This window comes from Erithacus rubecula (assembly GCF_903797595.1).
Source record: "Erithacus rubecula genome assembly, chromosome: 20".
NCBI lineage: Eukaryota > Metazoa > Chordata > Aves > Passeriformes > Muscicapidae > Erithacus > Erithacus rubecula.
In genome coordinates, this window is record NC_136672.1 from 2,483,838 (window position 1) to 2,511,257 (window position 27,420).

Sequence of the window (27,420 nt, forward strand, 5' to 3'; positions counted from 1 at the left end):
ATGATTTGCCAGAGGGATTTTCTGGAATAATTGCTGGGGCAGCTCTGGAAGATGCCAGCCCCAGCCCCAGAGGCAGACGGGCGGCACAGAGCCTCAGCAGCATTTTCCCTGAGTTTCCTCTCCCTAGTTTTCTCCATCACAGCATTCAGCAGCAGTTACTGGTGTGAAGGCACCAGGAAAGTTGCCAAACCTTTCTGCAAAGGGGACAGCAAAGGGGAGCTCTGCATCCGCTTCAACAGCCCCGAGGGCAACAGCAGCCAGGCTGTGCAGTACATCTGGGAGACGGGAGATGACAAGTTCGTGGAGAAAAAGTTTCATGCTGGCATCTGGTATTCCTGTGAAGAAATGATAAATGAAGATGGTGAGTAAACCCATGGAAATGTGGTTAATGAAGTAATCACGGTTCTGATTTATTTGATGTGCCCTTGCCCTCTGCTTCATTATTGTCTATGTATTTTGTGGTGTTTGTAGCCTTGGAAAGTTGCTCTTCTCTGGTAAAGGGACATTAGAGGGTGATGTCTAGTTAACTCCTAGAAAATTCCTAATAAATTCTGCAAAGAACATTAGCGTGACAGGACAGGTTTTGATTTAGCTGACAGGTTGGGTGAAGATAAAGATTATTATTTTTTTATTCTACTCACCATAACTGCAAGTTAAATGATTTTAACAGGAAAGAGTTTCATTTTTCCAGGGTTTTTATTCCGTTAGTCAAAAATGAACATACTTGTTTTAAGTGATTCCTTCTGATCCCCTATGGCAACATAAAAAATGCAAGCTGTTTTTTTTTTTTAATCTTTTCCACTAATTTATCTGTGGGATCTAAATTAGTTCCTGGGTTTCTTCTTGAGCGCAAGAATTTCTACTTTCTTACTGTGATCTCAACTTGCATAAATCAAAGCAGAAGAGGATTATTTTCATCCTTCTAAAACATTATATGGAGACTTGCTAGCCATAAGTGGTGGCATTTAATTAGGTCTCACTCTGCATATGTAAATATTATTAGAATTAAATTAGCTTGCCATTACAGAAACTTTCTAGTTAATTTTGGATTTTTATATAAGGGAATTGCTGGTTCAAGAATTCAAGCATTTATTGTAAAACCAGATCAACATTAAGTCTCTCCCTTTATTGCCCTGATCAGTTTACAGGCAACAGCTAGAACAGAATTTCAGAGAAATCAAAGCAGCTGTCACCTGTGCTATAAAATATGAATATTTTTTGCAGTCACCTGTCCTGAAGGTCCAGTTCTACCAGAAGTTTTTTTAAATTATGCAGTTTTGAGGAGTAAATGTCAGAGGTCAGAGCAAACTACATGCCCAAAAGTCACCTTTTATCCACGCTGTGGGTACCAGGGTTGTGTAATTTGAGCATCTGCTGTGGAAGCTCATGTGTGGAAGCTCCTGTTTTCCAACTTGGTGCAGTTAGGAGCTGGAAAAAAACACCCAGCATGTTGAGATGGAGCAGAATTAATTCCAAGAGCTTTGTTCACAGCATCTGTGTGGGGGCCAGGAGGTCATCTGGGTTTGAAAAATCAAAGCTTACAGGAAGAAATTGGAATGAAGCTTAGAGGGAATTTGTGTGAGCAGCCTTGCTACTGTAAGGAGAGCAGCTCTGCCCTGACAGGAGGATTGCATCCAGCTGCCAGCTCTGCAAAGGAATTTTCCTCTCCTGGCTTTCACAGCTACCAGCTCATGAAAATCAATTCACAGCCTTTCTCTGAGTCTTCCAGGCTCTGGTTCCACCTTGAAATAGTCTGTGAGGGCTCTCTAGTTAAGGCCCAGGAGAAGGTTGATGTCCCAGGGTCTCTGTGTACATTAAAAACAACTTCTCATCATCTCTCTTTCTGCTTGCATGGTAGATTTTTCATTTTCTTCTTTCTATTAATCTATTTCTTTAGACCATTACAAAATACAAAATAATCCTGAATTTTATTTAATTTATTTTTTTAGGTGAGAAATGTAGAAGCTTTATCAGTCTGACTCCAGCTTCTGACCGAGGTAGATACGAATATTTTTTTCTCTGTAGTCAAAACTTTCCTGGTCACACTTACCAATACAAGTGTTCTGCATTAAATTAAATTAATTTCAAAAATGCTTGCTTTAATCCCAAAGAGGTTTTTTTGTCTGTTGTTTAGTTTCCCAACTTTAAAAGAAAGGTCATATGACTTACAGTATCAGTCTATGTCTTTCTGAGGACACACCACTTGAATATGAATGGCTTTTAAAATTTTAATATGGATACTGGAAGTCAAAATTTGTATAAATTTGTATATTTTTGCCCTCTCTCTCCTCATCCCTCCATATTTGCAGCCAGAAGTTCAGTGGCAGTGTGTGACCATCCAGCCAGCAGGTTTGTGTGCTGAGGGGATTGAGGGAGAGGTGCTGTGCACCAAACCAGCCTTGGTGGAATCTGAATCCCCTCCCTGTGCCTTGCTCACAGCTGTGAGGACACATTTCCATTCTGTTCTTTCAAAGAAGGGCTCACATTCTTATGAAACATTTCTGCAGATTCCTGTGTGCTTTCCTCTTGCCTGATCCCCAGTATGAGAACGTCAGTCCATCACTGATCTGATTAGACCAATCAATTCACATGAAAAAACCCCAAACTCTTTCTTCCCAGCATACTGGGATTGGAGTATTTTCCTGGATAAGCAATTTCAGACCCTTGGAGAAGGAGAAATACTCAGTCTCTGAAGGCCAGTCTCCTTCTACCTGCTGCAGCTTGTCACAGTGCCTTAATTTTGCTGTGTGAGAAGAAAAATAAATGAGATGTGGGTGTAGTCACAGAGAAATGAGGAGTGTTTTCTTGTCCCTGCCTTGAGAGCTCCTCACACAGAAAACTGCTGGTGGACAGAGCTGGAGTCAACTCTGAGCAGCAGCAGCAAATGCCACAGGCACTGGCAGGCCAGAGGGAGAGAGCCAAGAAGCATCAGGGTACCTAAAACCCAGAAATCCCTCCAGCCTGCATGTGCAAACACAGGTTTGTGTGATCCAAACCTGGGGGCACCAGGCTCAGCCCTGGGTGGTCACTGGGCTCAGGGCATTTCTCAGAATGGCTCCCTGAGCAGAAATGTTAAAATGCAAACTCTCACAGCTGGAGCAGCCAGAGCTGTTGGGCAATGCAACATCTGGAGTTCTTAATGAAAATTGCAATTTTTTACTGAGACAGATTTCCTGGAGAAACAAACCATGTCCAAGAACACCCACACAGAGCCTGGCCCAAGAATTCCATGACTAAATGGCCCATCTGAATCTGAGAAATCCCACAGCCACTGTCAAGGGCAGCATTTGGGGTTTTACACCACACAAACCTTGTCTCCTGCTCTAGGTGGTGTCTGCTAATCAAAGATGTCTCTCTGAAGTGTTTAAATTTATGGTTTTTTGTGTTCATCTTCACGTGCAACCACTGCTTCAATCTACAACCAGGTGTCCAAGGACACAATAGTTTTTCAAAAAGTTTGGGGAAGATCATTTGCCAGATCTTGCTACTGCAAATTTGGACACAAGAATTCCTCCTGCTCCTGGCTGTGGGACATCAAACAGCAGGCTGAGAGACTTTAATGGAGGATTAACTTCTTGTATAAAATGTAATTAAAAAATCTCCAAAAAGAGAAGAATTAACAGATAACTAGAGAAATAAATCTCAGCAAAACCTGGAGGCTGTCTGGCTTGTGAAGGCTTCTCTGCCTCAAAAAATCAAGATCTTGTTTGGTTGAAAGTTGAGCCTGTGGGGAAGATTTTATTGAGTGACCAAGCCCCCAGGCAGGGTAGGTGTGTGCATGGCCCCAGGCTTCAGCTGGGTCTGCTGCTCCAGTGTGCTCCTCTCTGCACTCACAACCACCAGCAGCTCCTTTTGCATTCCACTGGATCCTTTTTATATCCATTTTTGTTCCTTTAATATTCACATGGGTTCTTTTTATAATAACTTTGGTTCTTTTTATAGTCACTTTGTTCTTTTATATTAACTATGGTTCTTTTTGTATTCCCTTTGGTTCATGGTGATTTTAGAGTAGCTACTGAGTATAAACCACACTGTCCCATCTTGCAGGAACATGAAACTGCTTTTCCAAAAATTATAATTTTGGGTGTCCATTGGCACTGAAGTCTTCCATTGATGTTTTCATTATCCCAGCACCCTCACAACCTTTGTGCTTCTGTTGAACTTTGTATGAAGGACACAAATGGAGAAGGAAATGGTGGAAATATGAAATGATTGCTGATAATACCAGTGCTGTTGATTTGGTTTCCAGGGGTTTTGTGGCTGTCTATTGTAGCAGAGCTTCTCTACGTCCTTCTGCTCCTGACTGGGAACATTCTGATGTCAGCAGAAATGTGCTGCTACAGCTCTGTCATTGATGGGCTGAAGATCAATGCCTTCTCTGCAGTGGTCACCGTGTTAGCAGGTACAGTACAAGCATCTCCAGTAATTACACCCAGAACAGTCCATCTGAAAATTAATAACTGTCCAAGCTTCAAAAGTGTTACAATACCTACTGAGAGGCCAACAATATGAACTGAAGCAATATTTTATGGGAAAACATTATTTTAAATTAATTATCTCTTAACGTGGTCTATTTTATATTTTATATTTGTGGCTTTTGCTATCACCAACTCAATTGTTTTAATTTGATAATTTTTAATTTAATTGTCAGGTTGATTGCCAAAGACTAAAAAGTACATCCTCTTCTAAGTAACTTGATTTTTTATTTCCAACATGCTGAGTATAAAATTAGCAATAGCCAAACACAAATAGCACATTTAAGAGGGAGTAGAATGTACTTGGGTAATTGCTAATAGAGAATGGTCATTAAAATTTCCTTCTATTTTCTGCACATTTCATAATCCAGTGCTATTTAATCTTAGGATTTTAGGCAAATTCAGTTTAGATGAAATTTCCCCAGTCCAGTTTGAGGAATCTGGTCTGAATTGTCTGTTTATAGTCTGTGGGACAGGAAGAAGTTGGAGCAGAAATTTCTGAAGGCATCTCAAAGATTCAGTCTCTATTGTGGAATTCTTACTGAGGAATGTTGCAGTAAAGCAATTACAGTTAATTTATTTACCAGAATTTCTTGTGGAGCACATGCCATTCTGCTTCACATGTTCAGAACTGTTCAGAGTGATTTCTACTTGGTGACAGCATATCTTTTATGACACTAAACTGCAAGTCAGAGAGCTGGCAGATGGCAAAAAATTAATCTCAAGGCATTTCTCTATCAAAAGTTTTGGCTTTTATTCTGATTCTAATATCACTGGATTTAAGTTCATGTATTTGTGCCTTTTCTTATGAATGAAAGGATTTTTTGTTATATTTTTTCCTCTTAAACATAATCACATATTTAGTTCATTCACCAATGTCTTTTTTGGGGTAAATAAATGAAGTTCATTAAACATCTGATCACAAAAATGGGGAATAAATAGAGCAGATAATTCCTTTCTCTTTGCAGTTAACTTTTACACAGGTGAAGATGGCACTTTCAGCTCCCTGTAGTCCAGAGTGCAATCCACAGCCTTTCCTGTGGCTGGATTATCTCCTTTCTTCTTAATGACTGCCCTGAAAGACTTCCAAGCAATTAAAAATCTCTACTATCACCAATGCCATTAATTGCTTAGAAAAGGCCCCATTTCTCCTGTGTCTGACCAATCCTCATGATCCACTGTCATGTCAGTTTTCAAAGAAAGAGATGTGAGCTTTATTGAACTCCTTAAGCAGTTTTGTCAACTACTAACAGCTTTCCCCTCTCCCAATTCACTTTTATTAATATTATTTTTTGTTTTGGGCCTGTACAGTATTAAGCAGACCTAGACTGGAAGCAACAAGTTTATCCTGGACATTCTGTTTACTTCCACGAGTAAAATTTCTTGAAATACTAAAAAAAGGGAAGAACATTTGTTCTAGCTGTTAAATTTATGTATGAATCATTTGTAGGTATAAACCAAATCTAGTTGCCCTAATCTGTAATGAAGATGTGATTTCTTGTACAAGCATACTCCTGATTCTATCTGACCAATGCAAATTAAATTATTCAATATCAACCTCTTCCATAATCTAAATTTGCAGTACTTACTAGTAAATATTTGTCCACTTCTTCATTTACCCTCACAACTGATAAATCTGGCTGCATTTACAGCAGTGGCTTTGGAAAACTTTCCACTCATTGTTTCTGAAACTGGGGGCAATGTGTCACTTTCCTGTAATAACTCAAAATTTTACTGCTAAGAAGTTTTCAGAGGATGAGAACCAAGTGTATGAGTGGCAAATACACAACACATTAAATACACTTTAATGGTAATGTCCAATTTTTTTGAGTGCTTTGTAGAATTCAGATAGTTCATAAAATATTCTTCAGGAGTTCAAACTACACCTGCAAAGAAGAATGTCCTCAATTTACAATTTCTAATGTTATTATAACATTGTATTTTTTAGGTCTTCTGGGCATGGTTGCTCACATGATGTATACAACTGTATTTCAAATGACTGTAAATCTTGGTCCTGAAGACTGGAGACCTCACACTTGGGATTATGGCTGGTCCTATGGGTACTAACTGGTTTATATTTGGTTATTGCATTACATTTTGGTCACTCAGTGTTGTATTTTAGGCTATAGGAGAGTAGCAATGCAACATAGTTCCTTGTGCAATGCAGAAGCAGAAGAGAGAGAGCTTTGTTTAAAGAAACACAACACTTACATAGGGTAGTTCATGTAAAACAGAATAGAAAAGACTCATTGGTCCAAGAAGCAACACCTCTTTGAAATCATGCTTTGTGCAAAACAGCACCAGACACTCACACGGCTCTCAGAACCCTGCAGGTGTTTAATCATTGTTATAATTTCTTGTCCTTGTGGAGCCTGAGAAACCCAAGGCTTCAAGGCTGCTTTTTCCCTGGTTCCCAGCAGCATCCAACAACAACTTCCACCTATGTTCAAGGAATTATATCTGCTTTATAAGCAATGTCTTTACCTTATTTCACTTCTGAGGATGCAGTTTGGTACCCAGATGTCATTCTTGTAAATCAGTTGTCTGAAATTGTTGCCCAGAATGTAGAAGTGTGCAAGGTTTGTATTTGCCATCCCTCAGACAGTACAGAGGGCTCCAACTGCCCTGCATGAAGCAGAGGTTCTTCTCCATCCACATCAAAACCAGGTTTAGCATTCTCATCTCCCAACTGCCTTGCCTGAGTTGTTCAAAACTCTTCCAGCTTCAGTCATTTAGGTTCACATTTTCCTACCACATATTATATCTGGAACATTTCACAGAATCACAAGAATTAACCATGTTGGAAAAGACCAGCTTTCATTTGAGACTTACTCAGGGTGTAGTTTGAATGATGTGAGGAGCAAACACTGCTTGAACTTCTCCCCTTCTTGCTTCTGGGAGCCTTCACATCTCCATGCCATAGTCCACCATCCTCAGATTCTGTCCACACATCTGGTTTCTGATTGCTCTAGAGATCAATCCTGGCCAAAAATACTGGGAGAGAGGAACGGGGGAAAGGTGGGCAGTGGGGGAGGGAAGGATTTATTTTAAAATGTAAATGAGTCTGTTGAATCACATCATCAAGGATGTGGTTACACACAGCTCTGAGGGAGAGGTGAAATAAACAGGAACATCTTAAACTGATTTCTCCACCAAGGCACATTTCATTTGATAATTTTAACCTTGCCATGTTTAAAAAGCTACTGATGAGCAAGTTCCAGCACTGTGAACTCCAATTCATGCTCATGTGGCCATATTTTAACATGCTGTTTTTAATTTCACACATTCTTAACAAACACTATTTCAATATAATTTTTTTTAATTCTGTCTCCTTAGGAGGTTACTTTTAACATTTCAGAGTTGATGTCTTTTTCTCTCTGTTTGCTCATGCTATGCCTTTTCTCAGAAATGCATTTCAATGCTCTGAACCTGCTTTACTCAGCTATTTTTTATTATTTATATTTATCATTATTATTATTATCATTATCATTAATATATTAATAATAGTGCCTTCTCTGTTCTTTTAACACTTTTGGGTAACTCACATTTTTCTCAGTGTCCCCCTGTGAGATTCATATTTTTAATAACTGCACCTTTTAACTTTTTATGCATTCCTCATTTTTTAATAAAACCTCTTTCTGATATTAAGCTCTAAGATTTTAATAGAGAAGTAAAGTTTGAATAGAGCTTAAATAGAGAAATTGAAGGTAGGGTTTCATTAAACAGGTATGTTAAATATAGATATTACAACAAATATGTAGAGGTCAACTCTACAAGTCAGGTCTGTAAATGGTCATTAACCAAGAATATTTCTTCCTCATCTGTCCTGTTCATCTTTCTCTAATACATACCAACACAATCACTCATAAGCAGTGTTTTAAAAAATAAAATTGAAGGATTTGAATATGAAAATGTGCTGCTAATTTCTGCTATTTTTTGTTATTTTGTTTATAGCCTTGCATGGACTTCCTTTGCTTGCTGTATGGCTGCAGCTGTCACCACTATTAACAAATACACCAAAACTATCTTGGAATTCAAGCACAAAAGAAAAAAGCTGGAAAGGAGTTTTAGGATTCAATACAAGTTTCCTGACCACACAGCTCCAGAGAAAGTTTGCAATGTGTATGTGAACTCTTTCCAAAACACCACAGATGACCCTGCACACGCATTGAGAAGTCTGCGTCACCTGGCCACTATTTCAGTCCTGTAAAGCTGAACCAGACCTCAAAGCATTCTAAAATTATTATACTAGATCCAAACAAAACAGTGTTCATGAATAAAATGTATCAATGTGTAGTATTATTTATTTTTTCTTAATAAAGAAATTATATTTCTGTGGATGTTTCAAGGAAGTTTCGGTATTGGAAAAGAAGATTCAGGTGTCTCAGCTCAGATAAAAACAGTGACAGAGGTTCCCCACAGTTCCAGTTTTTGAGAGGTGTCTAATGGTGATAGAGAGTATGTGAGTTTGTTAGAATTTTAGAGCATCACTCTACTCTGATTCTTTATTAAAAAGACAGTAAAAAATCCCATCCTGAATCCATGAAAAGCAGGACAGCAAATAAGGCATGTGGGGCATGGCTTGAATATTTTTTTGCAATTTTTTTTGCAATTTCTCCAAGAAAATCTGTGCACCTCAGCTTATGGTTCAAGTTTCACCATACACACAGTGGATTTGCTGTGAGAGGAAGCTGATAGAGGTAAATGAGAAGGCAAACTGAAATCTGAGAAATACATGGTTGTGGACACCACACAACTCACCTATGGAATTCTCCAGGAATCATTCTGGCAACAGAGTAAAAAAAAATCAAAATTGGATTACATTTATACATGAAGAATCTATAATCACATTAAAGATGGGGAGGTGGAAATGATGGCAATCATCACAGATCATGAACATGGAGCTTCCTCCTGAAACTGAGCTGTGTGCCTGAATTGTTGGACACCAGCTTTTTTCATTTTTTGGGTGAACATTCCTGTTCTTGAGCCCTTTGGGAAACACACTTGTGAACTGTGGATGGCAGAGGTCTTACACAGTCTGCTGAGCAGCTCTGGGCTTTAGGAAAATCCCTATATACTTTTACTCAGGCAATAAATTGAGTTTGAACTTGTTATGCCAGCAGGATCCATAGCAGGTCAGGTTATGGCCAGTGATAACAGAAGCATCATTAAGTCAGAAGAAAACCATTAGTGGTAAGAGAGGAGAGTTTTTGTGTATGTATTGAATATATTCAAGGAATGAGATTTCCTGACCTTGTTGACAACAGGTGCTGCAATTGTAGAAAACTATTTCCTAATATCAAATCAGAATGTCATGTCCCAGCTCATGTCCATCTCCATTTTTTTCTTCTACTGTGCATATTGGAGAAGAATCTTGCTCCATATTCCCTACACCATCCTACTAGGTGGCTGCAGATAAGATTTGCTCTTTAATCTTTAGAAAAGTCTGTCTTTAGCCTTTACAGTGCTCTGAAACTGCCACCTTCAGTTCAGCAGGAGAACAAAGCAGTTGTTGGAGAGTTTGGTGCCCACTCAGTTAGAAGCTGAAGTTTGGTCAATCCCTTGACCAAAACTCAAGGTTTTGATTCTTTCCCCTTGTTTCACACATTTATTTATGATGGATATGTTTCTAATACCTTCACTGACAGAGGAATTCCTCCTGATTCAATCTGAATTTCTGCTTTTTGTAAACTCTAACTCTTTTTACAATGGATTTTTACCCCTCTCATATTATTCTGGGTCTCATGGAAGAATTTCCACCTCATCTAGGAACACACCTGGTTGATGCCTGTAAGTCCTTTGAAAAATCCAATTTAAGCAAGTGCTTCATGATTTTTTTTCTTAGCCTGCAGGTTACTAACACAGCCTGATAGCCTCTGTCACACTTTCCTCAGGATTGTTTCTTGCACTGGTTTGAATGCATATAAAGTGCTGTAGGTGGGCACAAACTTTTTAAATAATTGTGCAGTGAGAATCCATCCAGATCCACTCTTAAATCTCCAACTGTCTGTTTTTCTCATGCTAACCATTCAAGAAGCTGTATGTTGTCTGCTGGATATCTGATAGATAAATTCACCTGATGAAATGCAAGATTTCTTATCCCTATTTGTAAGCCACCATTTCATATTCTGGCCCTTATTCTAACTTTTGACACCCAGTAAGTCCTGGAACCACACAATTTGAAAGCAGAGGAAAAACACCAGCAGCATTTTTATTCTGATTCATTAGATCCAGTCAATTTTGATGAATATGGCATTTCAGTAAATTTCAGACGCCTTTGGCACAAATACACAGACCCACAGTAATTCCTGGTTACCACTGGAAATTAGTGAGAGAAATGGGAACCTCTGGGATGTAATTCCTGCTATCCTGAACTCATCTTAATATTGCTTTTTCTCATCATAATATTTTTATGTACAACATAAATCCACAGGTGAGACAGCAAAAAAGAGATCAAAAATGAAATAGAAATCTTCAGATTAAATAACAGATTTCCCCAGAGGGAAAAAAAAAAAGCAACTGAAATACCAGTGGAGAAACCTCATCTTCAAGATGAGAAAAAGCCACTAAATTGGAGAAAAGTGTGACCCATTTAAAAGGTCATCTAATCCTTCTTTTCTTCTAGGGAGATAAATTAAAACTACATTGCTTTTTTACAGATGTTTCATTAATCTCTTCTTTAAACCTTCCAAAGACAGGCATTTGAAAATTTCTGTGGCAATTTATCCTTTGTGCTTAACTATTCTTAGCAGAAAATGCTGTCCCTGTAAATCTCCTTTGCAGTAATTTTAGCACATTGTCCTGCTCCAGCAGAAATGGAGAACAGTCCAGCCCCACCTTCTCTGCAGTACATTTTAGGAACTGGAAAATCATTTAGATACAAATTTCCTCTACTTTCTAGATAAAAAAAACATGTGTTTTTAAAAATTTTCTTGATAGGATACAGGTGTTATTTTACCTCTTTCAATATTGGTTCATGTTTAGCTGGAATGTCCTGTGGTGCCTGATCCTTTTCTGATGAAATCATGCTTATTTTGCATCTTGCTCTTATGGAAATGTGGGGGACTTGGCTGTTGCTGAGGTACAGAAAAAAATATCACTGAGATCACAGCAAATGGCCATTGGTTTGAAGGAGTAGAGTTCTGCTAAGGACCAAGAAAATTTTGAACAAATTACTGTTTGGCTTCTCAGTTAAGGCATATTCACTCACACAACAGTAAAACCCCAGTGCTACAGCAGAAATTGGATGAATTCCAGCAGGTGCTGCAGGAGCTGACCCTGCATCCCAGTGGTGAGAACCTCCCTGAGTGAGAGTCCTTGGAGCCAGAGCAGCTCAGAGATACAGCAAAAGGTTCATGTCCCTGCAAGATGACATATTCCTTAGCCCTCAGAATTCCTCTCATGTTTGGTGATTCTACTGGAGAGTGAGGTATGATAGTGAGCTGGAGCTGGAAGTTACATGAGCAATGGGACTTGCAGCAGCAAGAGCAGTTTGGTTCCAAAGGAACATTGTCATCATCCCTAAAACCAGAAGAGCAGAAGCTTTCTAGATGAATGTGTGTGTCAGTGACAGTGGCATTATTCTACCCATAGCAAGCAGCACAAGTCACTTACTTTCAAAACAGAAAACATTCTTTTTTTTTTTTTTTTTTTTTTTCAGGTCAAAAGCAAAGAAAATAATTGAACAAAATCAATTTTCCTCTTCTGTCTTCAGCTTTTCCCTAATCCCTGAGGCAACAATGGCAAAAAACAGCTCAGGAAAGAATGTTCTAATGTAAACTGCTGCTCTGGGGATGGGATTGGCCATCAGCACCTCCTGCTTCTTCCTGCTCACTGTGGCAAGGACTTCCTCTGCCACCTCCACGGGGTGCACACCATAGGACACCTTCCTGAAAAAAACTGTAAACAAGAGAGGAGTGAGGGCTCCAGACACACAGGCAGACAGACAGGCAGATGCTGTGAGGGAATGGTGATAAAAAGATAAAGAACTAGTGAATCAGTCAAATCAATTTAATTTCTATGCACTTTCAAACCCTTCCTCTCCATTCTCCTCAGCAGTATGTGGCCAAGATCTTTTTATAATTGAGGTAAAATCATTGAAGTCTCTAAGAAAAGGAGCAACCTAAGTGCAGTGGAATTGTCCCTTTGGACCTTTCAAGCTCTCCTGCCCCTCCATTCCTGATGCCCTGATTTATTTATTTTCTCACATAATGTTGTCTCATTCCTTCTCTTTTCACCAGCCCAATATTACTTCTCCAGTATCTCTTTTCTTTTGCTCCTCATGCCTGTTCATCTTTTCTGTCATTTCCATTATTTTCCCTTTTTATTTTACCCTGGTAAAGCCTCCTTCCTGCTTTATGTGCCTCATCTTCATCCCCCCAAACTTACATTTCCAAATAGATGCCTCCCAGTTGCCTGGTGCTGGCTGGCGATGGTATGAACAGATGAAGGTTGGATTCACAGTGCTGACAGAAATATCAAATTCTTCCATTTCAGCTCTAAGGCAATCAAAAAAGCCTACAGCAGCATGCTTGGAAGCAGCATCTAAAAGTGAAAAGCACAAATATGCATGTTTAGATATATGGTTGCATGGAAGCAGGTGTATAATAAAGCAGCAGTGTTTGGGAAAATAAACATGGAATGATTAACCAAAAATGCAAAAGAATTATTTCACCCAGTGAAATTATCATATGATCTATTTAAAACAAGCAATAAGAAATTACTACACAGGATAGTCTCTTGGACATGTCAAACAGCACGTGGCTGCATTTCCCAGTCAGAAACAGCACATTCCAGGTTGGGAAATAACAATTCTGTTATCCCTACAGTTCAAACATGTCTTTGGGGGATGGAATTGTCCCTGAAATGAGTCCTCACACCTTCTGTTTCTGCAGCTTGTAACATTTCCATAAAATGCAGTGCAATACATGCCCACTGCTGGAATGCAGTGCTCCTCATGCTTTGTAAACTCATTAGGACTTTGCCCTTCAGCAGCAATCTGAGCTACTTTTAATGCTAAAGTGAATTTTAAAGTAACTAAATGTCAAGACTGTTTTTATCTGCTTTTAGTCTTGTTATTGAGAACAGTATGAATAAGGTGATAGTATGTGAGACTTGATCAGCAAACAGAACTGTGTGTGCAGTGCAGCAGAGTGCAAAGTGCTCAACCACCTTTGCTTGACTCAGTTTACAGTGAAAATCAACCTGTGCCCATCTAGGCAATGGCAGGGGGCTCTGGGAACAGAGATGCTCCTGCATGCATTCATTTTGACATCCCTTCTACTGGCAGCTTCATTTCATGCAAATCAATATTGGTGGGGGCACTGTAAAAACTCTCTCTGTTGGCTTTTCTGCCTCCTGTGGTTTTACACACACACAATGAATCTTGACACAGTTGTCTGTATCCTAGATGGGAAGTATTCCAGATGTCACATCAATGTGCTGCTTCCTTTTTGAGCCCTTTTTGTAGTTCTTAGATGTGGGCTCTGCATAGACTTATGCATAAATTTACAAAGACATAAAGACATGTTTTAATTTAGTTTTTTCTGCTGCTTTCCTTACAGCTTATGTCACTGTAGTTTGCTTTCATGGCTCTGTAACTCACAATTTTGAGGTCTCACAGACTTTTTAATTCAGAGCCCATCACTCACTCTTTGTGTCAAGCTAAAAATGTCTGTTTACATCTGTCCCACGTTTAAAACATCAATTTACTTATCTCCTATATTTTCTGTCTACTAATTTTATATTTTATTAATGCAAAGACCTTCTGTCAGAATTCAGAACAGCCTTGATTCCTTAGGAGTTTTGGATGAAAGACCTTGAAAATTTTCTGGAAAGCCAAGCAGAAAGCAATTCCTACATCTCCTTTTAAACTCCCACACCTAAACACATTATTGCTTCACAAAGCAGTATCTCTTATCTACTCATATTTTATATTTGCACTCTATTCTTCATAAAGGTTTCTATCAATATGCACAAGTATAGATCAGATATTGATTTTAACTACATAATATATATTTATACATATATTTAAAAATTTCTGTCACATTTTTTTATCATCCTACTCTCAAGTCTAGCAGCAGTAATATTTCAAAGGTAGCATTTTCACTATTTCTAATTGAGTTACAATTTGAAAAAAAAATCAGCCAAATACTGTAGTAATACCAAATTTGGATGCAAATTAGCACTTTTAATAACCTATGATGAGTGCCACAGACTCCTCACAACTTATGCACTAAAATGTATGTTTTTGCAATGTATAACTTACAAGCTGCACGAAATGGAATTCCTATTTTCCCTTGGATGCTATTAATGAGAACAATATGGCCAGTTCTTCTTGAGATCATGTTAGGAAGAATGGCTGCAAAAAGAGAAATACAAGAGAGAGTCACATAAGTAAAAGCGTGAAAAGGAGTGAGAGCTGAAGTGTGAACAGCACAAATTCAATGAAAGTTGTCTCAATACTGAAAGCAAAAGTATCACAAAATCCAACAGCTGGAAATTGTCTTCTAGACTTCACCTGAATTCTACACAGAGAGTTGGCTGCAGTATTAACCTATTTTATTGTCCATGTGATTTAAGTGGCAACAGCAAAAAAAACAACAACAAAAAAATAAAATACCTTTGGTTAATGTTATAGGTCCAAAATAGTTGGCATCCATTATCTTTTTATCAAGTTCCAGTGAAATGCTCTGCACTGCTCCTTTCACCTTCATACTTGCATTGTTGATCAGCACATCCACACAGCCATAGCAGTTCAGGATTTCCTTAGCCACATCTCGAATGCAGCTGATGTCTGTGATATCCAGGAGCATCAGCTTTGGAGCATATGTCTGATGAACAAAAGACTCATTTCAATGGTGCTTGTTATACACAAACTCTATTTCTATTTATTTCTATTTCTATTTCTATTTCTATTTCTATTTCTATTTCTATTTCTATTTCTATTTCTATTTCTATTTCTATTTCTATTTCTATTTCTATTTCTATTATTTCTATTTCCTTGTCTTGTAAATGAATTTATCTTGATACTCAAAGTGTTTTTGACATTCTTACATAAACTTAAGATTCTGAGATTAACTCACTCTTGAAAAGGAGGTGGTTGTCTCCAGGCTGAACAAGCCCAGAAATGAGAGCTGGGGTTGTTCAGCCTGGAGAAGGCTCTGGGGGACTTTAATGCTCCTTCCAGTGCCTAAAGGAGCTCCAGGAGAGCTGGAGAGGGACTTTGGACAAAAGCCTGGAGTGCCAGGACACAGAAAATGGCTTCTCACTGCCAGAGGGCAGGGCTGGATGGGATATTGGGGAAAATCCTTCCCTGTGAGGGTGGGCAGGCCCTGGCACAGATTCCCAGAGAAACTGTGGCTGCCCCTGGATCCCTGGCAGTGCCCAAGGCCAGGTTGGAGCAGCCTGAGACAGTGGAAGGTGTCCCTGCCATGGCAGGGGGTGACACTGGATGGTGTTTAAGATCCTTCCAATCCAACCCATCCTGTGATTTTGTGATTCTGTGAGAATGGGTATTCATAGACACAGAACTTCAGATGAAGCAGAACACCATGGGGAGGGTCAGCTGGACTTGATCCCAGTGAGTTTTGTCTCTCCTGCAATCAATGGGGACAGAAAATAGACACAAGGGTGACTCCTACCAGTTCAAGTCTTTCTGGGAAGAGCCCTTGGCTGGCAAGAGACTGGGGTTTAGTGCTTTGATAGATGAGCTACATACACATGGGGCAGATGGAAGGTAGGAATGGTTTGTTTTGCTATAGGTTATACAAATGGAGTTCACATTTGTATGATTCTGCAAAAACAGATTTTATCAGCTGTGGGACAGAGGAATGAACTCGAAGCTTTTTCCCTGACTGTATTACTTAGACAATGTAATGCAGAACACTTAATCACACTTAATATTTTTTCCTAGTTGAATCTGTGCAGGCTGACATGAACACATTACTTTTGTGGTTATTTATGCAGATGAATGAAGCCCACTAAAAAAAAAAAAAATAAAAGAAAGAAAAAAAAAAAGAAAAAATACAAATATTTGTAGGTCTGATGAAAAATGGCTGCAAAATTTATGTGATGCCTTCAGGAACACCTGTGCCCTGGAATGAGTCAACTGTGTGTTGGTCAAAGAAGGGAAGCTTTGCCATGAACCTCAAGAAACTCCCGCCAAAAAGCTGGAGGAGGAGCAGCTCTGCAGGTCCACTGTCAGTGGCCATGAGGAAAAGACTGCTCTTGTTTTTACTCCAAATCCCTTCTACCTGGAACTTTTCCCCAAATAGTAGAGAAGCTCAAAATGAATTTGATCTTTAGACCTATCTCCCACTCCTTGAGCACAGTAATTATATGAAAAATTTCCTGTCATTAAATCAAGCATTTGGATCCCTTTCATCCAAATGACCAGGCAGATTCCTCTGCTGAGGATTTCTAGCTGGGTGGCTTGTTCAGAACACAGGAGCACTCAGAGGCTTGACAGGATTAGCTCCAGAGAGCAGAATTTTGGCATCATGCTCTCAATACCCTCAGAGGTGTGTGTTTCTCTGTCTCTCTGGACTGTGTTTGGTGTTATTACCTGAGTGACCAAAGCCACCACTGACAGAAAATCCTGTTTCACATTGTTTTACTGGGTCTAGAATGACATTCTGTCCCTCTGAGCAAGGTTTGTCCCAGGCTATGAGTACCTACCGTGCTGGGGTCAGTCACACTAATTAAGGCATCATACAAGGCTTCTAACTTTTCCCAGTTCCTGCCACACAACACAAGCCTTGCTCCTCCTGCATGAAACACACGAGAACATTCTAGGAGAGAAAGACATTAAAAATATATCATTACAATAGTGGCAAATTGATTTTGTTTGTTTTGCTTGAAATGGAATGCTGGTTTTACTAAGGGTGTTGAATCCATGCTTTAAAACTCATAAATTTTGAAATAATATGAAGGAAAAAGAAAGCATTGGTTTGTGATGGTACATAGGTGAGAAATAAATTAAATTTAATGTTATGGGATAATGCATATTAATGATACAGCACAATGCCACTGTTAAGTAATGAGATTTAATTAAAAAGTAGAAAATAACCATATTAGTCAATGGATGATGAGTTAGAAAAATTTGTCTGCATGTCCTTCCCAGACACACGTGCTATAAATAAAACTACACATAAAATTCAAAATGCATCTTTTGCAAACCTTCATGTCTGCTGCTCTATAAAGAAACCAGCCAGCCCCAGTTAACAGACTCTTGGCAACACAGAACTCACCCACAACTTTGAAAAACACTAAACTTACTTAAACTGGCCCACTGGTGAAGCACTCATGGGAGAGTCCTTTCTCCAAAAGACCCTCCCCTCCAGATATAATCCATCCCAAGAGCTTTATCTCCTGAGCACTAAACCTTCCCAGCAAGCAGAGGCATCAGCTTGTTCAGCTACATCCCCTGAAGCCTTCCTGAGAAAAGCACCAAAAAGTTTCTGGGAATGCAGGGCTGGCACTAAAGGTCTAGGCTAGGGGTCTACCTCAATTTAAGACAGGTCTCAGAGAATTCTTCTCCCTTTTTTACACAAGTGAACTATGATGGTGCATTTCTGAAAGAGGGGACTCAAATAACAACAGGAGCTGGCAGTGAGTGTTACCTCCCATCCCAGCTCAGCACTGGCTACCAGACAGCAACCAACCCTTAGTGCAGGGTCTTCATGTGGTCTTCAAGCTAAATGCTGAAATACAAGGCTGGAGCACCTTGACAGCTTGTGTCTGGTCTGTTTTCTTCTCTAGGTGTGTTGAGGGAGAGTATGTTCCTCACCATCCTGTCATGTATTGCATTATTTAAAAACATGAAGCACAGATACCCCATGGGCATCCACTGTTGGCTGGATCCCTCTGGATCTCCAGGTGCCTGTTGTAGCTCAACCGAGCTGAAACAGTGATGTTCAATCCAGAAATCCATCAAGGCTGTCCTCCTAACCAGGAAAAGTTCACAACTGCCTGCCCTTTTTCCTCAGAATAGATAAATTCTTGCAGACAGGCCTGAGGATGAAACCAGAGGTGTGCTCTGGGTGCAGCCAGAGGGGTAACTGGCAGTGGGTTGGTTTTGTGTGCTTATATAATTGAAAATCAAGAGTTATTTCTCCTGATTTAGTCTTTCTTCAGAAAAGCTCTCAGCCTTGAAGTTCTGTCTGGTCCCTAATCAAATCTATGACAGCCACATGCACAGGCAGCATGGGAGGAAAAGGAACATGGTTTTACCATGCTGTGCCAGCCTGTTTCCTTTGTCAGAACAGAACAACCCCAGTGCCATGGCCTGCTGTCCTCCAAGAAGCATTTCCTTCAGATTTCAATACCCACAGGAAATCCAGTGATGCTAATCTACCCATTTTTAGATTTCTTAAATGATCATGTTAAACTCTTAATATCTGTATGAAAGTATTTATGGATCCACCCTTGTAGTTTTTCAAACCTGTGCAGCTGGAAGCTTTTATTTAAACAAACTTTTTCATTATTTATAACAGTAATTTTATGAACACCTTCCATTTTCCTTTTTTTTTTTTTCTAGCATAAAAGGGTTTTTAATTTAATGTCCAAAAGAGTATTTTCCAGAACAATTATAGCAATATTTTCCCTATAAACAACAGTTAAGGCAATCTTGTGAAAAAAAAAAATGAGAAAAAGACTTGTATGTGAACAGCAATAAAGGTGAAAAAGGGAAACCAATGATGTTCTCCTCTAGAACTTCAATGTATTTTTCTGAGTTACAGCACTCAGAAGAAACAGGAACTAGGTTTCAATAACAACCCCAAACCATTGAAAACATCTTCAATCATCATAGATTTGTTTCTCTTTTTTAACTTCAATGAATGTCACCTTTAGTCTGGAAATTCTGGCATGTAGGAAAAGAATTTGGCTGTTTCCTTAGAGCCCACATCCAGAGCAGCTGGCCACACAGCTGGTATTTTAAAGCTTTGAATGAAAGGCCATCACATATGCCTGAGTGGAAAGTTAATTCTGCATTATTTGGAATCATTCAAGCCTGCAAATAACATCCTGGTGTCAACCTATGGGATACTTGTCATAGGTATATTTAGGGGAATAAAATAAAAGTGCTTTGAGTAATCTCATTTTTTAACTACATGAAAAGGAGTGTGGGGGCACCACACACACACAATTGCCTTTCCAGCCTCAAGAGAAAGGTAGCAGCTAGCCACAGGAGAAAAAAAAAAAAAAACAAAGAAAAAAAAGAGAAAAAAAAAAAAAAAAGAGGGGAAAAAATGTTAATAAGCAAACCAAAGTTAAGAAAATATTCCCCAAGGGTCATGCAGTGCTGGAGAAAAACAGCTGGAGAAATGTTCAATAAATGTTCTTTCTTCTGGAGGAGTCCAAGATTTGGCTTGATGCCACAGCCAAACAAATTCAGCACAGGTGATATTTCTGCTCCAAGTGAGATTCTTTATCTAGAAACCCAGACATCATATAATTCTACAATACATCCAATCTCAGTGGAAGTACTCTAAACCATGCCTCTCTAAAACAAATTTGAAAAATAACTCCCCTGGTTCTGGCCAGAACTACTGCTAACTACTGTTAGCTACTGTCTCCACATTTTGGTCAGACAAAACAATCCCTCTGGGCCTGTGATCCAAGGGCACAGCACAGCCTCAGGCCCCAAAAAGTATAAACAAAAGTGAATTGGGGGGGAGCAAACTGGGGGAATATGACTTCATTACCTAAAGCTGCAATTGGAGGGATGTGGGAATTGCAAGCACAGAGTGCTCCCAGGCCTTGTGCACACAGGCTGAGAGATAGAGATGGACACAAGGTTTGACCTAAGACCTTGGAGAAGCCTTGGAGAACTAGAGCATTGAAAGTGAAACAGATATAAAACAAGAATATAAGTTTGTAGCTTAAGTAGAAATATGTTTTAAGCAAACAGAGATATGCATTACGTAAGCAAAGCATTATGTTAAGGAACAGTAAAATACTTGAAAGTTTAGCAATAGAACCTGTTATAAAGTTAGAAGTTTGAGATGTATTTAAGAATGTATTTTAATTCAAGATGTATGTAAGAAGTATTAAGAGGTAGGTTTGTGAAGTGTTACATGACTGGTTAAAAATGACACATTGAGGCAAAGCCTCGAAGAGCAAAGCAATTAAAGACTGGTGCAAAAAGAGAGTACCAAGTTTCATAGCAGTGTGTGTTTGGCTAAAAAACTAATATAAGGCATTATAAGAACTGAATTAGAATTAGACAGCTTCTGATATTATGGCATTGCATGTAACATCATAATTCTCACCTTTCTATGAGACTGATGCCATGAGGCAATAAACCATCTTTTAAAAAGATTGCCCTGTGCTCATAATTTTGATCTCCTGATAGAAGATTAACCTCTGATATGCAAACAGACCAAACTTACAATTGCCTGAAAAGCTTGTGACCATTGTCCATTCTGGGTGCAGCCTCTGGGAAGCCCTGACTGCCCAAGGTGTATCTACTGAAGGCCTTTAATAAATCCCCACTTTATTCTCTAACTGCCCAGCCTCTGTTCTGGGTGGGCACTCCAAGGCATTCCCCCTCCTTGTGCTCACACTGCACAGAGCTAGGCAGCCCAGCTGGAAGCACTGCAGGATGCCAAGGGAACAGCAATGAGGGGCAAGAGAGATGAGCACTGCTGTTCACAAGAAGCAGGAACTGCTGAAGTCTCCCAGGGCTGAAAAAGAACATGTAGAGAGAAAGGTGACACCTGTTTGTGCAGCCACCCTGCACTGACAGCCTGTGCCAGGAGATCTTACAGTAGAACATGCTAAAAATAGCACTCAGTGTTCTTATAAAACATCTCCTTCTATTGAATTAAATAAATACAAAGCTCTGCAGCTCCTGCTAATTCACCAGTAGTTCCCATGGCTGAGGCTGCAAATACACACTTTAAAAAATCATAGGATTTGTTTATAAATATATTTATTAGCTTCTGCATCATCCAGCCAGTTATGAATACACCCAAGGCAATGTGTGCATGTTTATCACCCAGAGGGTGGCTCTGGCTGCTTCTGTTCCCTGACAATGAGAAGAAATGAGACAACTCACCCTTGCCTAGTCCAGAGATGGCATCTGTGATCACCACTACCTTGTTCTGCACCGCTGACTTGGACAGCAGCCACCTGACTGACTGGTAAATATAAATAATTCCACTGATCCCTAAGAGAAGCAATGGCAGAGCAAGTACAGAAAAGATACCCATGGCTGTGGGAAACAAAAGACCACATGAGAGTACAGCAATCACAATACACGCTCATTATTTTGCAATTATTCCTAGCTCAAAAAGCAATATTTTCTTCTATAGAAAAATTAGGGATCAGCATGCAACTTGAAGTAGTAGGGAGGTTCCTTTCCAATCAGTGGTTTAATACTGTTTTTTAATAGACAGGGTAATATTGTTTCTTTGTTTTTCTCATTTTTGTATGGTCAGACAAATCTGGATTCCTTTTATGCAAAATTACTGTTACATTGGCAAGAACATAATAAAACATACACACACATATATATACAAGAATATATAGTCAATTGTGCCTTGAGGCAAAACATAAAATAAACACTGAACTTTTAATTACATTGATATTATTAGAAAACAGAGAAAAAGCTTTTAATACAAATTTCAGACAAAACTGACAATAGTTCTGCTTTAAAAGATAAAGATACAATCACCTACCATGACTATGAAGACTCCAGATACAGACAGAGCATTCTATGGTATTTTTGTAAACCTTTGCATCACAGGTTTAATTAAGATCCTTCAGCACTTCCACAGAGCACAGATTTGTTGAGGCTGCTTGCCCTGAATGAGAGTGGCTATGTATGGCCTGGAGACAGAGGCACTGCCAGGGTAAATATAGCCTGCCCAGTGTGCTCTGCATGCCTGACCTATCTACCCAACAGCCTGGGCAGCCACAGGAAAGCTCTGAGAACAGCATCAATTCACCTGTACAAAGAACCACCTCTCCTTCTGCCTTGTGCTCCACTGCAGCTGCTCATGATGTCTCAGTTCCTTGGGATTTACCCTCCAAATGACTTAACTCATCCAACATTTGTGTAAATGCCATAATAGGTCTTCAAAACCAAGCATAAAGAAGTTGCCACTTGAAATAATGCCAGTTCAGCAACAGGAATGATGTTTGGAATAATCTCAGTTCAGCAACAGGAATGATGTTTGGAATAATCTCAGTTCAGCAATAGGAATGATGTCTGGAATAATCTCAGTTCAGCAACAGGAATGATGTCTGGAATAATCTCAGTTCAGCAATAAGAATGATGTCTGGAATAATCTCAGTTCAGCAACAGGAATGATGTTTGGAATAATCTCAGTTCAGCAATAGGAAGGATGTCTGGAATAATCTCAGTTCAGCAACAGGAATGATGTCTGGATGTGTCAGGGAAAGGTCTCTGAGCAGGCTGGCTGGGCAGTCAGAGCATCACAGAGCTGCTGCAGGATCTCAGTGCTGGACTCCAGACCAGGCTGCCATCCTGTGCTCCCAGGGGCTGCAGGCTGCTTCCCACTCTTGCTGTCTGCAAGAGAGATCTCTTTCCAATTTTCCATTTGGAAATTTTAATCTTGGCAATTTTAGGACCATTCCAATTTAAGACAGGTGATCTGCATTTCACATTTTTACACTTACCTCTATTTAACATTTCCTGTAGAGACATTATCTGTTCATAGAATCACAGAATGGTTTGGGTTAGAAAGAGCCTTAAGCCTCATCTTGTTGCACTCCTGTACCAGGGGCAGGGACACCTCCCCTTGACCAGGCTGGTCCAAGCCACACCCAATCCCCAGCCAGGTTCAAGGCTCCAAGCCTGGAACACTTTGAGGGATGGAGCAGCCACAAGCTCTTTGGAACAGCTGTGACACCAATCCCTTGAGTAAAGGATATGTTCCTAACATTTTATCTAAATCTATATCTCGTAGTTTAACAATGTACCTTTTTGTCCTGTCACTATTTACCCATGCAAAAACTCCTTTCTCTCTCTGTGTTTTATAACCTCTCAAGTACAGGAAGGCCACACTGAGGTCTCCCCAGAGCCTTCTCTTCTCTAGAACACCCCCAGCTGTCCCAGCTGCCTCCAGAGCAGGACTCTGGTCCTCAGAACATCCCAGGTGAGGTCTCAAGGGCAGAGAAGCTGTGATTGCTAACTGACATTTATTAACTGACCTTTGGAGTTCTAGGAAGAAGAATGGTTCACCATAAATCATCCCTGTTTTGCTTATTAAAAGAAAAAAAATTATGACTGTTTTAAAACTGCAAGTTCTGACAACCAGATCCATAGTTCTATTTGTGCTCTGTAACTGGTCACCTAAACTCTACTTTTCATTTCCAGTGTGAGAATGCAATTCTACAAATAACCAGGCCATTGATGTTGGAGATTTCCAACAAAGAACAAGGATTTCGTGGTCAGTTCTGCAGGTACCAGGACAGTGGTCACTCTGGAGATTATTTAAGTGAGTGTAGGAGGGGATGTTCAGACATGCTTTGTAAACCTAACTTGCTCCAGAAGCTACTGGCTTCAAGAAACAAGATGTCCACTCTTACCTCAGTTGAAGTTGCCTGCCAAAGAACCCATGGTTTAAGATTTCCAAACCACAGAATTCTATAATGTGTCAATGTGTGAAACACTGCATGCATTTCTAGCTAAAAAAGAAATGAGGCAGATAGGAATGAATACCTGTTTTTCAATGCAAAATGGTCACAGTGTACATCAGTTTCTGCAAGCCAATGTAAAAACATTAAGTCATGCCAGGCCACCTGCAGCAACAGAGAGGAAATCCAATTTTCCATCATTCCTAAAGCCTCAGCTATCCTCTCTTGCTTTTAAAGCATCAGCTTTTAATAAACAAATGATCAGTTTCCTATCAGCAACTGAGCCAGTTTGTTCCTTTTATGGAACATGATGTGTTGTTTGTTTAATTCATTCAGGGTTCTGGAAACATTTTTCCTGGAAAGTTGAAACATTAAAAAAATAAAAAAGCACACACTAGAGATAGAGGGCTTCTATGAGTTCCAAGTGATTTCTTTCCAAATGAACCAGAATAAAGGTACAAAAATGTAAAAAAGCAAGACTAGGAAAAAGTCAATTGAAAAAAACTAGATAGCTCACAGTGTATAAAACTGTAAAGATAAAATGCTATCAAATCCATTAATATAACGAAAAATTATAAAGGAAAACTTCCTGAGTCACCTGGGAAAATACAAATGGACAGTGACTGCATTAAGCAAAACACCCAAATCTTCTGAAGCACAGAAATCTGGTGAAATAGCTGAGAAATGCATTATGCACTGCCACCTTCAGAGCACTGCTGGGAACTCCAGGGGAACACGGATATCTAAAAATTGTTCTAGAGGGCAGTTCCCTTAAAAAGGGTATATTATCTACAGAGAAACTTGAACAGAAGTGAGGCTTTCCCCTCCCTCAGCTGGCTCTGAAATCTCCTGATATAGATACATGAAATATTTATATCCTGAGCTCCAGGACCTGTCCCAGATGATGCCAGAGCTGAACAGTGTGTGTCCAAATCTGAAAACTGATGGAGACCTAGGGCTTATCTCCTTGCAGTCCTCAACCCAGTTTGAAAGCATCAGCATGCACTTGTAAAAAATCTACATTACTGACATTTCACATTATTCAGAAGTGCTGTACATACTTTGATGTTTTCTTTGTGGGCAGGGCTAAGGGTGCTGTTAGGGGCTCAGAGTGCTGCAGGAGGTGAGGCTGCTGTGGGATTTGGGGTGCCTGGGAGCCAGGGCTGGGTGCCAGAGCACAGGTGGGCCTGTCCACAGCCATTCTTGGCCTGGGTGTATTGCCCCTCCTGGGTCTGGTTCTGGGCTTGCTCCCAGTCCCATTCCTGGGTCTGGATGTGTTCACCACGTTGGTCCTGGTCCCCAGCATGGTCCCGATTGTGGTGTCCCCCATGGTCCTTGTCTCAGTCCGTTGTTATCCTGTATCCCAGCTGTTGTCCCAGTTCTAGTCCTGGTCCTAGTCCTAAACGTGGTTCTGGTCTGGACCCTGCTCCCAGGCCTGGTTCTGATCCTTATATCATATGAGGGGTCTTATAGATGTGAGAGGGCTCTACACCACCCCCTAAAGCCCCAGATGCCCACAGATCTGCAGCCTCGGTGCCCCAGAGGCATCCCAGCCCCTTCCCCAGGGGGGCTCCCAGAGGCCGTGCCCTAGCTCCCCAGTTCGGAGATGAGGATGGATGTGGGACATGCCAAAGCAGTTCAGCAGTGCCGGCAGGAGGCACTGGTCAGTCTTCCCTGTCACGGAATGCCGCCAGCCTGGTCCCACAGCGCGCCCTCATGAAGCCTGCCTCGGGCCAGTCCCTCATTCCATCCCATCCTGGCTCTCCACATCCCACCCCTATGCTCTTCTCAGGCTACAGGGCCCTGCTGGAATCCACACTCAGGGCCCTGAAGCGGCCCCTAGCCGCTGCCAGCCCCGCTCGGCTCCTGCGTGTGGAAGCGCAGGTTCCCGGGCGGTCTCACCACGAGCCCTTTAACGGGCCGGGCAGCAGCTCCCGCCCGCCATGCTGAGCGCCGCCGCTTCCGACCGCGGTCACGTGGGCGGCGCGTCATGTGACCTGCGGCGCTGCGGGCAGGAGGTGCGAGCGGAACGGGGAGAGGGATGGGGGAGAGGGACCGGGACCGGGACCGGGGAGCGGGATGGGGGAGAGGGGATGGGGGGGAGCGGGATGGGGGCAACAGGCACTGGGGGGGGGATCTGGGGTCACTGCCGGGTCGTGGGAACCCTTGGGATCGGGGGGACCCGGGATCCCGGAGCCTCGGGGGATGGGGGATCAGGAGCGGGCGACCTGGGGTCACTGCTGGGGCCGTGAGGCTGCGAGAGCCCCTGGGATCGAGGGGACTCCGGTGTGGGATCGGGGGTCACTGCCATGAGAGCCCCTGGGATCGAGGGGACTCCGGTGTGGGGTCGGGGGTCACTGCCATGGGAGCCCCTGGGATCGAGGGGACCCGGGTGTGGGGTCGGGGGTCACTGCCGGGGCCGTGGGGCTGCAGGAGCCCCTGGGGTGGCTGTCGAGGGCCGCGCGGGTTAGAGGGGTGTGAGCACAGGGAGGATCGGGGAGGGATCCCGAAGGGATGAACCCGGATCGCCCCCGGTGCTGCCCTGCTGACCCCCCCTGTGCCTCCCCCAGGGCATGGCCGCCCCCTGCCCGCCCCGGGTGGTGCCGGGCGAAGCCTCCGAGAGCGACTCGGAGCCAGAGCTGCTGGTGGAGACCACAGCGGAGGCGCCCGGAGCCGGGCTGAAGGTGCCGGGCGAAGCCTCCGAGACCGAAGAGGAGGAAGAGGAGGAGGAGGAGCAGAGGCCGAAGACGCCGCCGGTGCCGGCGGAGGAGCCGGCGGCCGTGTGGGGGGGCGGCCCGTCGCTGCTGCAGCAGCGGCTGCGGGAGGGCACGGGGCGGCTGCGGGGCGCGGTGGGCAGCGCCCTGCGGCACAGCTACGGCAGCGCGGCCCGCAGCCTGGGCGGGCTGGGGGGAGCCCTGGGCCGGGCGCAGGTCACCGCCGCCGCCGCCGCGCACTGCCTGCGCCTGGCCCGCCGCGACCTGCGCGCCGTGGCCGACACCATCGACATCGTCACCGCCTGTCACCTCCTGCCCGACATCCGCGGGCAGCTCTGACCCCACCGCCGTGCGGCACCGCCTGCACCGAACCCGCTGCGGCGGCACTGGCACCTGGCAGACATCTGCGGGCAGCTGCCAGCATGGCTGCTGTCCCTGTCGTCGCCAGTACCGCACCTGCCACGGCAGCGTGTCTGATCGCCGACAGGATCAGCGTCCTGCCAACGATGCAGCTCTGGTGGCACCGAGTCATGTTTGCAGCACCCCACAGTGACCCTGGAGACCTCCTCACCACGGTGGCATCATCACCAGTGTAGCCACAGTGACACCAAACTCTGGCACAG

At 41.9% G+C, this 27,420-nt stretch overlaps 3 protein-coding genes across 3 annotated transcripts; 2 read left to right on the top strand and 1 right to left on the bottom strand.

Moving 5' to 3' along the window:
• LOC306810607 (germ cell-specific gene 1-like protein) lies at positions 1–9,173 on the top strand. The gene is made up of 5 exons (XM_079323361.1): positions 1–361; positions 1,950–1,997; positions 4,250–4,402; positions 6,424–6,535; positions 8,430–9,173. The coding sequence occupies exons 1-5, from the start codon at positions 52–54 to the stop codon at positions 8,683–8,685; spliced, it is 879 nt and encodes a 292-aa protein (XP_079179487.1). The 5' UTR covers positions 1–51; the 3' UTR covers positions 8,686–9,173.
• A 2,271-nt stretch (positions 9,174–11,444) lies between these two features.
• DHRS7C (dehydrogenase/reductase 7C) lies at positions 11,445–22,321 on the bottom strand. Its single transcript, XM_079323812.1, has 7 exons — positions 22,160–22,321; positions 21,538–21,693; positions 17,154–17,266; positions 15,097–15,307; positions 14,743–14,835; positions 12,864–13,019; positions 11,445–12,374 (listed from the first exon to the last, which is right to left on the bottom strand). Exons 2-7 carry the CDS (start codon positions 21,689–21,691, stop codon positions 12,166–12,168), a joined length of 936 nt encoding a protein of 311 aa, XP_079179938.1. The 5' UTR covers positions 21,692–21,693; positions 22,160–22,321; the 3' UTR covers positions 11,445–12,165.
• A 3,739-nt stretch (positions 22,322–26,060) lies between these two features.
• On the top strand, positions 26,061–27,161 carry BLOC1S3 (biogenesis of lysosomal organelles complex 1 subunit 3). Its single transcript, XM_079323653.1, has 2 exons — positions 26,061–26,101; positions 26,654–27,161. Exon 2 carries the CDS (start codon positions 26,657–26,659, stop codon positions 27,134–27,136), a length of 480 nt encoding a protein of 159 aa, XP_079179779.1. The 5' UTR covers positions 26,061–26,101; positions 26,654–26,656; the 3' UTR covers positions 27,137–27,161.
• The last annotated feature ends 259 nt before the right edge of the window (positions 27,162–27,420 follow it).

Bases quoted from the DNA above. Each gene is read 5' to 3' on its own strand.
- DHRS7C (XM_079323812.1), bottom strand. From the start codon at position 21,691: ATGGGTATCTTTTCTGTACTTGCTCTGCCATTGCTTCTCTTAGGGATC. The intron at 17,267-21,537 runs GTGAGTTGTCTC...TTTCTCTCCTAG, and splicing joins CATCTCTGGACTAGGCAAGG to AATGTTCTCGTGTGTTTCAT. The intron at 12,375-12,863 runs GTAAGTTTGGGG...TCTTGTTTACAG, and splicing joins GGAGGCATCTATTTGGAAAT to TTTTTTTCAGGAAGGTGTCC.
- LOC306810607 (XM_079323361.1), top strand. From the start codon at position 52: ATGCCAGCCCCAGCCCCAGAGGCAGACGGGCGGCACAGAGCCTCAGCA. The intron at 1,998-4,249 runs GTAGATACGAAT...TTTGGTTTCCAG, and splicing joins GACTCCAGCTTCTGACCGAG to GGGTTTTGTGGCTGTCTATT. The intron at 4,403-6,423 runs GTACAGTACAAG...TGTATTTTTTAG, and splicing joins AGTGGTCACCGTGTTAGCAG to GTCTTCTGGGCATGGTTGCT.
- BLOC1S3 (XM_079323653.1), top strand. From the start codon at position 26,657: ATGGCCGCCCCCTGCCCGCCCCGGGTGGTGCCGGGCGAAGCCTCCGAG.